The sequence below is a fragment of the Neodiprion lecontei genome, chromosome 6 (assembly GCF_021901455.1).
Source record: "Neodiprion lecontei isolate iyNeoLeco1 chromosome 6, iyNeoLeco1.1, whole genome shotgun sequence".
Taxonomy (NCBI): domain Eukaryota; kingdom Metazoa; phylum Arthropoda; class Insecta; order Hymenoptera; family Diprionidae; genus Neodiprion; species Neodiprion lecontei.
Window position 1 is genome coordinate 10,157,567 of NC_060265.1, and position 12,735 is coordinate 10,170,301.

A 12,735-nucleotide genomic window follows, 5' to 3' on the forward strand; every position below is an offset into this window, starting at 1 on the left:
TCTCTCTCTCTCTCTCTCTCTCTCTCTCATTCTCCCCTTCTCCCCCTCTTACTCTCTTCATCATACCGTCCCACTCTCTCCCCCGTTGCGTCGTTCGCCATTCGGTACTACGTGCCCGCTACTATCGACGGCGTTGCCAAGTCTACCAACACGTTGCGTGCGACGCCCAGCGTCGCGTCGTCTGACGCACGACGAAACCCGCCGCCTGCCTGGCCTCTTAATTCATCTCGCTAATCGCCATCTACGAGCAACTGGTTGTCGCCTACCAAACCGTGAATTCAACCCGGTGTGCACACATATCGATCCGTTCTCGTTTCGATTATACCCCCCCCCCCCCCCTCAACCCCTTCTAACTTTTGTCACCGCTAAAATCTCTCTCTCTCTCTCTCTCTCTCTCTCTCTCTCTCTCTCTGCTCTATTCTAGCCACCGTTCGACTAGACATTGTTTCCTCCCTCCCTTCGTAGGGCTTGGGGTATGGAGCCGGTCGGGCACAAGGCCGCGGGGGCAAGAGGGAGAATTGCGTGGCTTACCACCGTGGGAGCCTCCGACAAGAAACGGGGAATGAAATAAAATACACTTTGTTCGATCGCGGGAAGTTGCGGTGGTTTACAAGGGGTACACTGGCGCCTTTTCTCTTCAATTATCATCGTGAAAAACACGTTTGACATTTGTCAAATCGACATTTATTATTCAATCTTGTCTTAAAATTGATTTTTGAAATTGGAGTAATTTGTTTTTTTTTTCTTTTCATCGCAACGATGGACTTTTGTATCCCGGTTTCTTGTTGATCGCAATAGAACACGTGTTCATTCGATTCCTGCCAGTTGCCACACGGTGTTTGATAGTCCGGCGCGATAATCGATTCCACTTTCACAATCAGTCAAATAACGTATCACGTGGTATTCGAAACAAACGAACATCTGTTGCAGCGCAGTCCGGCTACGTTGTTGCAACGAAGCTCTTATCGTCTTCTTCTTCTACTTCGTCGTCGCCGCTTCTTCCACTAACGTTGCAACGAGACACCGCAATACAGTTATCCGTATTAACGTATTACACACACAGCTGTGTGCAGCCGGAACGCAATCACGTGTACACATGTATATGCACATAACCGACCAAGCTAGGAAGCATTCGTATACGTATATCTGTATGGCACCTTATGCATCTGTGTAAAATGCCTGTTTTACCGAGTCAAAACGAGTCAGTCTTTGCCACGTGACGTGACTTCTAATTGGCCGCATATGTTTCAACCGTCTATCTTCCCTGTCCTACGATCATTCCTTTCCTGTGCCTGTATCTACAATTCTACACTCTCTAATAGCCCGCTCTACGGATTTATCGCACAGACTTGGGTGTAAAAGGAAGTAGCATCGATATGGGACTGCTCTTTGTACTACGTTGAAACTATCGTAAACGAATTGCAGAAAATTTCACGGTAACAATTTCGCAATGCGTCGATGATCGGATCGAGAATGTTGTTCGGTATAATCCAAGACAATGGATTCCAGATTTAACATAAACCGTAAGAATGGCATCGCACGCTTGAGTTAAAGTTACGTAGTAACTTTTTTTTGGCTTCATTCTTTGAATTTCAGTTTAACAATCAACGAAAATCTTTGTTGCAAGTTGGGTAAGAATTCACGTCCACGGAAAATAGTCGAATGAAAAGAGAAAAGTACACACTGAGCCCGTTGGACGGAATTTACCCGACCAAAACTCATCCGGAGGTATACGAAAATTTTCGGAAAAATGTACTCTACCCAATAAATTCGTTACAACGACGATAGGAATTCCACGCACGGATATTTGATCCGATCAAGGACAAGTTATCGTCCGAATGTGGGCCTCGTAACTCGCCTACGAGAGAGGTGAACGTATATCATAGGCCTGCGATATGTCCATGCGTGCGGATTGGAATTGCCATTGTTTGACCAGTCGGGCTTCGGAACTTGCGGAACGATTAGTGCGCGGTTGTGCGATCAGCTCATATGCAAATTGCGCAATATCTCGAGGCTCGGCGAGTCGTGGAAGATTTTGTTTTTTTTCGCATCCGTTGAACTGTAATTAGAGTACGACAGGAATATCTCTGTGATGTGTATACGACAAAGAAAAGAAATTAACATCGACTTTATGTTTTGTCTGTTGCAGAGCGAGAACGACATCCTACTACAAGGCCTGCTTCGTAAGTAATCGTGCAAGCACCATATTATTTATAGCTATTTTAAAGTCAATAAGCTTTCCGCGCGTATCGATTATAATATGGATTCGCGAAGGCAGTCTACCATTTGATAAATTCTTGAAGCGAAAGAATGAGGCCATACACACTTTACAGCTGCCCTCCTGAATCGATAAAGTCGTAGCGTATTGAGATTTTGTTTTTCCGCAGTATTTTTCTTCGCACAAAATTCTATATCGTTTTCGGTCTCACCTGTGTCGTCGACATTGGTGCGATATGACATCATTACAACGTAAACTGCTGTGATTGATTACACTAAACTCAATTAATACCGAACCAGAGGCTGGTTATTGCCAGAAATAAACGTCCGTTAAACCACCACGGTCGCGACTTGCTCCGGGCAAAGTTTATGGTAGATTTTATGCACAAAAATTTTCACGGAAGGCTCGGGCTGCGATCTCCCGCACAGCGTGACGAGTTAATCGTGCCAAGAGTTCACGTCCGTGAATGTATAATTAATTACAACTTTTGATTGATCATTTGCCCCATAGTAAAGTGCCGAGTAGCTGTTTGCGTTCGAGAAATTTCAGTCGTTAACGGGCGACAGTGAAGCTAAAAATGGCGCGGTCCCCTCTTCCTCGATATTATTGTTTACTCACCTAACCGAATATTAGACTCAACTAATTCGTTTATTCCGTAACTGATACGGAGTGTCAAATTTGTGCGATTACTTATCGCCCCTGATTTCGCGTCACCTGAGGTTCCCCGCACCAACGTATGCGTGTCGTCACGTTCAAGTATCGAGGACAGGTGTGGCAAGCGTGGGGACCGAGATCCAGGTGATGATGAATGAGCACGTACGACGTTAAAGGGATGCCGTGTGGAAGTGTATTCGTATACCCGTAAACATTTCGCAGTTGAAATTACGCCGAGAATAGTGGGGGGGGGGAATGAAAAAATATCGATAACCGTCATCCGACAATTTGGCTCAACCTTTTTTTTTTGTTTCCGTTGATTTCGAATTCCAGTTGCAATGTTGTAAGCTCTTTAAAACTGGCTTTTAATCAAATAAAAGCTTTTTTTCGTCCCACGAGACTGAATTTCGTTGCTCGGATTATAACCGAAGTTCCTGGTATGTTTATTCTTCCATATTATTCGCCTCCTCCGCGCGCTGTAGGTCCTGTATCAATTAGGAATTCACTCCGCCACCCTTCTCTCACACAAGCACAAGCTCCGCGTTGGCCTTTTGCCATTCTTCCCTATTTGCGGGTGGTTAATTTTATCCAGCACAAAGAAGCTAACGACGGGCAAGCTGACAATGCCGGTGATCCTCCCAGCTCCTCGCTAACGAGAAACCACCCGGTTACAGTAATTTATATTGCACCCTGAGATGCCACGGGCCAGAGCTTTTTGACGATGGGGAAATACCGCGTTTTCGTGACACTTCGTTTTTCTATAACTAAAAAGAAACATTTTTGGGCTAGTGACGTATAAAAACTTGATTTTTTAAACAAAAAAAGGTAATCGGCGATGCGCAATTATTTATTTCGTGCATTTACTGCTTATTGTTGAAATACGGATAAGAAAATGCGGTACGAATTTTGAACGTTCCATCAAAGATGAATGCCGAGACACGTTTCTTTACATTTTATCACGAATTTCGTTTCTTATGTGGCTAATTGTGCTCTTCTAACATAATATTAACCATAAGCAATTTCTGAGATTGCATAGAACCTAGACTAAGTTATGGGAAAACCTGGGTGTCTTACGCTACGACTGGTCTCTTGGGTCTGTCATTTGTCATTCAAGACATTGGACCAGATCGACTTTTGAGGTGCTTCGAGAGTTTGACTTGCGATGTAGAAAACGTGGAGACGTCGTGGTCATGAGAAAATAATTCTTAGTCACCCCCTGCAAGGAAGGGTTAACCAATTTCCACGAATCGCTGGCATTATCATCCCCACACGATACCTCCGCGAAAAAATGCAACAGTTTCAAAAAATGAAACGGTATCGAAAAGGTTATGAAGGCGACATCTCACATACTTAAGTAATCTAATATACATACAAGTCCATCACGGCGCCAACAAATATATAAACTTACAAGCCATAAAAATAAATTCGAATATCCATACAAATATCATCTTTTACAATCATTGATCTATCTATCCAAAAAATGGTGCCGGCCGGCAGGAAAAGGGAATTTCTAATTCAAACTAGAGGCCCCGAACATCTGCGTTGGCTCCCAAAACGTAAGGATTTGCTGGAAAAGTTTGACCCGCTACCTCCGAACTCGTACTTTAAACCCGATGGAACTTTGCCAGATAGATTATACATGGGCATCATCTGGTAGAACGTGTTTAGGTGTTTAAAACAACAACCAACGCAAAAAGTCATGACAAACAATTTCGATAGAGACTGGTGACACGGAACCTCTTGTTCAAGCGACAGCTGCCTCTCGTTATCTTACCCGATGACAAATACAATGCATATTAATTTCCGGACAAATCATGCATTTTTTTTTTTTTTTTTTTCAATCCTCTTCCCAATACCAACGAGTAAAAAGTTTACGTCTGTTTGTACGCGTAATGTACACTCGTGTATTTACGTTCCCGATATGGACAGCGCGATGTTCCAGTCGTCGTTTACTCAATCGACACTGCATATTTTCATGCTTTCTCTAAAGCAAGCCTTCGCCGCGACTTGGTAATCCTACACGTCGTATCTGTCTTGTACAAGGACGAGGATGCAGAAACGTGTCGAAAGCGGCATACGACGCCCATCGTTAATTTTCGTATTTCTTTTCCTCTAAACTTGTGTTTCCGTGGACAATTTGACGACACGGTTGAATTCACAGGATAGGGTTAACCTTTAAGATGGTCGGCCTGGCTCTTTTCGGAGTCAGCAGGTGGCTCGAAAATTCCACCGGACGTGTTGACTATTATTGATATACGTATATCATGCCTCTAAAAAATATCGAATTTCAAGGTACAAATGCCGGCCCTCTAAAGTTTAAACTCGAATGAACTTTCAGTCAGATTAATTTGCGTCGAAGAACTTGTGGTCGCGGAACGATACACGTCGTTTTGTACGTAGCACACATGCTTCTATCTTCAACTTTTGTATAATATACAGCGATTCGTGACGGCGCGATGTTAGTTATACAAATATAACTTCGTTCTAGCAGCAAAGTTAGTGAGGCGGGTTATCATTTTTGTACCAGATGCAATTATCCGTTACATAGTAATATATGCACGAGGCCGGCTACTCTGTAAGACTGCTGCTTCGAGTCGTACATACGTACTTACATACATCTGTAGGTACGATAGTGTATGAATAGTTATTCGTTTCGACCGACTGACGAAATATGACGGTACAGCCGGCATTTTCTACAATTTGCAATTTAAATACCTACGATTTCGTCGTCAGCGTTTACATGCCTTGAAACGATGGATTTTCCAATTCTGCACAAAATGCAGCACAGTGCAGAGGCTCTACGTACTTTATTATATGCCATATATCGCGACTTAGCACATCCTTTTGTTTCGACTTATGCGGTTGCGTTACGTAATTGCCGGTGTTAATTGAGGATGAAAATTTCGGGCTGTTTATTCAATAAAACGACATAACCAATTGTACACTGTGAGTGTAATTAAATTATTTGTAATTTGCATCGATAACACGACAGCGGTCGCTAATTGTTTTTCCCTAATGGAGGAGCCCGTCGATGGTAAAAGGTAAATAATCTTCGCGGGATGTTTGGGAGACTGTTAAGATACCAATTTAAAGCACACTTCGTACGAAACCTATATTTCAATTTCATAACTCCATCTTTGTCGGAGATACACGTAATAATTATTCCAATCGCGCATATTTCTTCTTTGTGATGATGCCATCTCATTCCAATTCCTTACAATTGAGCGCAGAGGATGTAAAGAGAAACTAACGAACTCAAAATTGATGGATGAGAATTGGTATCAGTCTTATTGGTCATCAGATCCTCACTGATAAACCCGCAAACCTTGTTCCCTATTGCGATAAAGCGCTACGACTATTTAACGAACCGATAACATTTTCCTACACTGATACACAGCTTAATTGTGTAAGCTTAAATGTGGGTATTCGTGTTTCGTTTCAGTATAATATTCTATTTGTGGCGCGCGTGCTTTCCCTTTCACGATAAAATTCTCGACACCATTCTGTGCGCTTTTTGCACTCGACTGTCATCGTTGCAAAGTTGCCTGTATTTTATCATCAGCCTATGAAATAACCGGTTCGACCGCTAACCGACATCTCGTGTTTACGCATAATCCATATCTGCATTCCACATTTCGATGTGTAACAAAATCACACGTAACATTCAATCTATATTTAGACCCTGATTATTGAAGTTGAGATTATTGAGAAGTTTTTTTTTTGAATTTTAACCATTATTGTTCGCATGATAGATTCTTGGATTTAAAATTTTAAAACTATATTTCAGAACTTTATCCTCCAAAGGTCATCCACAATTATCCATTAGCCTTGAATATATTTGTAAAGTACCTACATACGATCCGTTCTACGCCAACAAGAAATTTTTACCGGATAAATTTTAACTTTCCCTCATGTTTCTTCTCAGATGTATTGTGAATGTAACAATAACCGGAACTTGTAATTAAAGTTTAGTTGGTAATTATTTCAGATTATGACGTCCCGATTAGACATGGGAAATCCAATTTATAATTTTCAGTACTTCTATAAGACGTCAACTCGATCCAATGACTAATTTCAATCATGCCGCGAGAAGAATTCTCTGTAGTAGCAGCAGAAAACTACTTTACACTTGGTAAATAACTCCATACGTGAGAGGGATTTATGAATAGCCTTTGGGGATTAAAATGGGGTATAGTATAGACTAGTGGAATTCCAGATACCCAACATATCAACATGTACGAATAACCTAGGATACCTATTGAAGTTCCAATTCCCAAGTTCTTATAGTTTCAGTTTCCGACAGCCTTAACTCACGCCGTGCCCTTTACTTTAATCTTAGCGAATGAAACTCGGTCCTGTATACAGAAACGGAAGCAGGTGAACGCTGCGAAACGTTTTTCGCGGCTTTGGAAGAAGACCGTTGTATCCTCGCGCAGGTTTCCGGGGACGGGAGTGTTATTTTTCTACCCACGAATCGGAGGTGCGCAGTATCTACCTTACGCCTTGTTGCAAGGTCGGAAGAAGAGATAACGTTTTACCGACATACGCGTTTTGCCGTCAACTTAGTCACCGTTAACGGATGGAGATTTGCGCGCGCGCGAGGAGTGACTGACCGGGTAATGGTGTTTGGTCTTGGCAACGAATTACCTTCAGGCACCGCACGCCGAGTTCGTAGTGAGAACGACGGAGGACTCGATATTTTTTTACACCTCTAATTGCAAAGCCCAAAGGTACCTACTTCGTGTCGTGTCATGCGAGAGTTGTCTTCCTGTATTACCTGTGTGGAATCCCGGATGGGTATTCGGTTCCGTTAACCCATTAATTGCCGCAAACGTATCGAAAAGTCACGCAGTTCGGTCTAACTTCCGGTTTAACTTTGCTAGCAATATTTCTATCGAATTCTGAAAATCAAAGCTTGTGTACAACAATGGACAGATTATGCAACACGCATAGTTGACGATTGAGTAGATGTGGATACAAATTTCTCATTGGAGTAGGGAAAAGTGAAAGGTCCTCAGGTTTTGGTCTCGGTAGGGTTCATACACCATTGTCGTAACGATAGCTAACTTAGAATACAAATTGACGGATTCCATCCGGTATGATGGTTGTTGCGAGTGATTTTTTTATATTTTAGATAATATCAATGTCGAATTTACAACATTCTTTTTTTTAATTTAACGCGGACCACGTCCTCAACAGTCGACATGGCTGTTTATCCTGAATTGATTAATCACCGAGACAATACCTGTTCATCTGAGTGTAACCAACTCGATTGTGCTTCTAACGATTTGGAATCTTTTTATCCACCTTCATTCTTCTACAAGTTGAGTAGATTTCAGTTGCTTAGTTGTACCTGCCCAAAATCTACGTGCCGTCTGTCGAATTCAATATTTCATCTTCAAGTGTAGTAGGTACTGTCAGCTCGTCAATTATCGAGTGTCTGTTCGAGTCTCCGTTATATTTTTTTCTCGTTTTAGTCTCTCAATCGTCCATTGTCACTATCACAGCAGGCGTAGTTTCTGCAACTCTGCAGCTTAGTTTCTTTTTTTTTCCCCCTTCGATCATACCAATTATGGAAAAGGCCGTTTTACGCGCTTCACAGAAATGCATCAAGGCACGATGAAAGCCATACTCCTGTTTTTCTCGTTTACAACTCTCTCACGGTATCGAACGGTATTTCGTTTGATAATACCTACTAAGTGCAGTGTAAAACGAGCAAAGCTTACTGTTTTTCTTCCAAGGTTAAACTGCTGTATAGTATAGTTCTGCTTAACTTACAACGCTCAGGAACATATTTACGCTGTTAAAAATACTTTCCGTTTAACGTTATTCCTGCGTGACGTATTTATGTTGATACTCTCGATCCGTTAGGTAAAGATTGACGTACTTGATTGACTGTATTGTATTGTTTAAACACGAAACAAATCCATCCTGTCTTCGGTAGCGGTTTTCAATTAGTCCGACGTACGGGATTGTAAACATGTATAATAATCGTATACATCTCTCCCCTTCTGTGCAAAGCCGCAAAGTTTGTTGAGTTCAATTTTCCACCACACGCTGAGAATGATATCGTATTCGATTCTCTGAACGTTTACAACAGCTGTCAATACCTGCCGGCTTGCCTCGTTTTCGTCTCGGTTCACTTGGAACTTAATCGTGAAAGCACGACTAATCGTTCGTTCGGCTGTAGATAAATATGACAACTATTGTCATCGTCAGAATTGACTCACATTTCGATATTGGTTCATCTCGCGGACATTCACCTTTTCAGCGATCGGATGATATGCGCGTACATCTCAGTAGACTTCGGATTCTGGAAATCGTATTAAATACTCACAAAAGAGTCTTCGTGTTCAATAAATGGGGCAAGCTGAATCGAAACTTATAAACACGCGGTAATTTACTCATGAAACGTGAAAAGCACATTCTTGGTTGAATGTCGGTGGATTTTCTTTCTTTGTAACCAAAGTAATAACAAGAAATAAACAACTCCAATTGATAACAGCGAGCGGTTTATGTATGTTTCTGATTTTATATGCACGATGCGCCGTGTATAGTGGGTATTTCAAATGTGGGCAAAATCGCGTCAGATCTAATGATGAAAGTTTAATCTCGCCGGCGAATACTTTGAAGTGTCGGAAGCAAAGGAAAAAAAGGAGCAATAAACAAAAACGAATCTAATTATCGAATGACCGCCACTCCAATGCAGACCCCCAAATCCCTGATATAAAGCAAAATGAAATCACCATGATTCTCCGAATCGTTTCAGCGCACCGTCAAATTAGGATGAAATTACCGATTACCACGTCAACGGGCTCGATTGAAGTCGAGGTAACGCCGAGAGGATACTTCGCCGGTCCATTCTTTTCATTTTGTCTTGTTTTGTTCGTTGCATATGCGGACGTCGTTCAGTAAAGTATATATATATATATATATATATATATATATATATATATATATATATATATATATATATATATGCGCACCTGCTCCTTGGTTCATTAGAAAATTGAAAAAATTAGGGCACGAGACGACTCAATCGATGTAAAAATGATAATCACTCTTCACGTCTTTGTTCGACAAAGTAAATGAGCCACGTTCGACTGATTCAACGGGCTAACAATAAAATGAGATGCTTGTAATCCTTTTAGACCGTATTGCGTCGATCAACTTCATTATCATCCAGTGAAATCAGAAAATTAGCTCGAATTTGAATTTCATCCATTCTAGATTAACTTCGTAACCACACACGAGAGTGGAAGCTCAGCAGACGTCGATTACTGATCAAAGCAGAAACTCGGAATTGTTCGTTTGTGTACACAAGGCGTAGGAATTAACCGCGAAATCCGGGGTGGCGGAGTATTCCAATTGGCAATGCGATAATATCGTTGTTAATTGAAAGTCATTAATTAATGCGCTGCAGCTGTGATTTATACGGTTCACGCGTGAAATCATTTTTGACGAAAAATTGGAATGAGTAAAATAAAATAAAGAAATTATGCTCGGATGAATGCAAGAAGTAAACAGTGAAGTACAGAATTTTCTCGTTATCTAACCTGGCGGATTGCAAGAGAGTCTAGTCTGCTCTGCGGTCGGGAGAAGAGACGGATTTTATCAATATTATACACTTTTGACGATAACCAGCGTCGCCGTTCATCCGTGGCTGAGTAAACCCGTGGCAGCAGAAATTCAAAGCTTGAACTATACCGGTCCGTGTTTCCGTGCAAGCGGGTATAAGAGACAGAATTATTGCCGCCACGTTATAGAGGTGGAGAAGGAGGAGGAGGAGGAGGAGGAGGAGAAACGGAGATGCGAAGAGGTCGGCGATTGAAGATACTAGACCGACCGAAGCGGCTTTCGCTTCAGGGCGAAGAGGGATGCCGGAATTTGCGAGAGCGAGCGACAAAGACGGAGATGATGAGACAGAGAGGATGAGGATGAGGACACGGGGCGAGAGAGAGAGAGGGGGGCTGAGCATATCGAGCGAGCTCTATATAGCAGGACGGTAGTGTACCCGTCCTGAAACTTCCGAAGTTATTTGCAACAAGCAGGTTGCTGCCGCGGCTGCCGCTGTTCCTGATGGCGGTGGTGGAGGCAGCGGTCTGGTCTCGTGGAATTCTCTATTCCATCCGTTCTCCGCCCTCCGCTCGATTCTCAGCTATAACCTGGGAGGCCCGGCGGCTCGCCCGGTTGGCACCCTGGTCCCCCGACTATTTGCTGGTGGTGGTGCCACTGTCACTGCCATCGGCATCGGCATCGCCTATCTCGTTAATGGACGCCAAGAACTCGCCGGTAGAAAGTGATTGCTACAACCAGCGAAGATCGGTCCTCGGATCACTGATCCATGGTGAAGGAAGAGCGGAAGAAAACGAAATAAAGGGAAGTCGGAAGAAAGAGGAATGAGCGAAGTAGTACTTGGACTGGATAGAATCGAAACCTTTGAGGCTACTGTATATTACCGACATTTCGTAGTTACGGAAGAGAACGCGATTTGGACGATGTTCGTTTGACAAGCATGAGACACGTGTAACAACAACGATCCAAGGTATAATGTGCAGCTGAGGAGTGAATTTGAGAAGCGGCAAATTTTGACACGTCTTTGGCGATCGAAAAGATCCTGCTATACTATCTACTCTGTAAATTTATGACTCGAATGTCCTCAACTCGTTCCTGAATGACTATAGATCCAGTTACTGTACCAGCTTACTGCTCGTAAAATCGCGCTAGGACCAGCCAAAGTGATGCTCGTGACAGAGACAATTTTGTTGAGATTTATAAACCAGCGCACAGTTATGAAAAAATCCTGGAAACGTAAGGGAATTTAAAACAGGTCAGGGAATTCAGGGAAATGTCAGCGAATTCTATTACTGGTCAGGAAATTTTTTTCTCTTTGGTTGCGATAAAATTACTTGTTTGTCGTATTGTTATTTGTCTGACAAACTCATGCCATTTTTTTACTTCTTACGAATCAAATGAGTAAAACCCACACCGTGTAAAGACATTCCGTGACAGAACTAGAAAAGAATGTATTCATTAAACGACAGTGTTCAAAAGTTTTTCAAAATCGAAAACGTTCGGTGTCCATAGTTTATGCCAATAGAAGATAAACGTTATCTTATTTTAAACATCTTTTCACGTTTGTTATCTATCTCAGTTATTCTTATCCACCTTCGTCAATCTCAAAAAACCCAATTCATGTGTGTCATGTTTTTGCGTATTGGTCAGGGAATAAATAAATTTTTAGTCAAGGAACTCAGGGAAATGTGGATCTATTTTTAAAAATTGTTGTGTCTACCCTGGTACATGAGGTAGAGGTAAAGAAGCAGGAAAATTGGAAAAGCCTGTCCCGGTGAGTTGGAGGCCGCGCGGGCACCAAATACACGAAGAATAAAATTGGTGTAGGTATTTGCAATGTACGATACGTGTCAGGCTTCATGTGGTGATACAAATTTTTTACCTTTCTCTGCTCTCGCTTTCATTTTTCTTTCAATAAATTCTCAAATAGGTAGAACTAATTATTTTTCCCCCCAATCTGCCATGAAGTGTCGATGAAAAACTGACTTCTCACGTTGTTATCAGACTGTGATATTGCATTTCAGCATCCTTTTGAGAGTCAGTCAGTCAATCAATGAATCATTCTGCCAACAGTTGAATTATCTCAGTGTGCATCCTTTTCCACATTCGAGGAAGACTTAACCTTTTTCATCTCTCCGTGTGCATTTGATGGTTGAATCAACGTTACGCTGGACTTGAATATAGCTGATAAATCATGTAAATTACCATCAGCTGTGGATTACATCTGCAAAATTTTAACCTCTCTCAATCAACCGACAAATTACCCTATCCAAGTTATGAACACGTCA

The 12,735-nt window shown here is 42.0% G+C and overlaps 1 protein-coding gene across 9 annotated transcripts in view; it reads left to right on the forward strand.

Annotated features, from left to right (window-relative positions):
• The window catches only part of LOC107221296 (AF4/FMR2 family member lilli), a 206,422-nt gene that overhangs the window by 178,115 nt on the left and 15,572 nt on the right, over positions 1–12,735 (forward strand). For all 9 annotated transcript variants that reach the window (XM_046744518.1, XM_046744517.1, XM_046744521.1 and 6 more), the window contains one exon: positions 2,150–2,183. In XM_046744518.1, the coding sequence (XP_046600474.1) occupies positions 2,150–2,183 (34 nt within the window). The remainder of the gene's footprint in view (positions 1–2,149; positions 2,184–12,735) is intronic.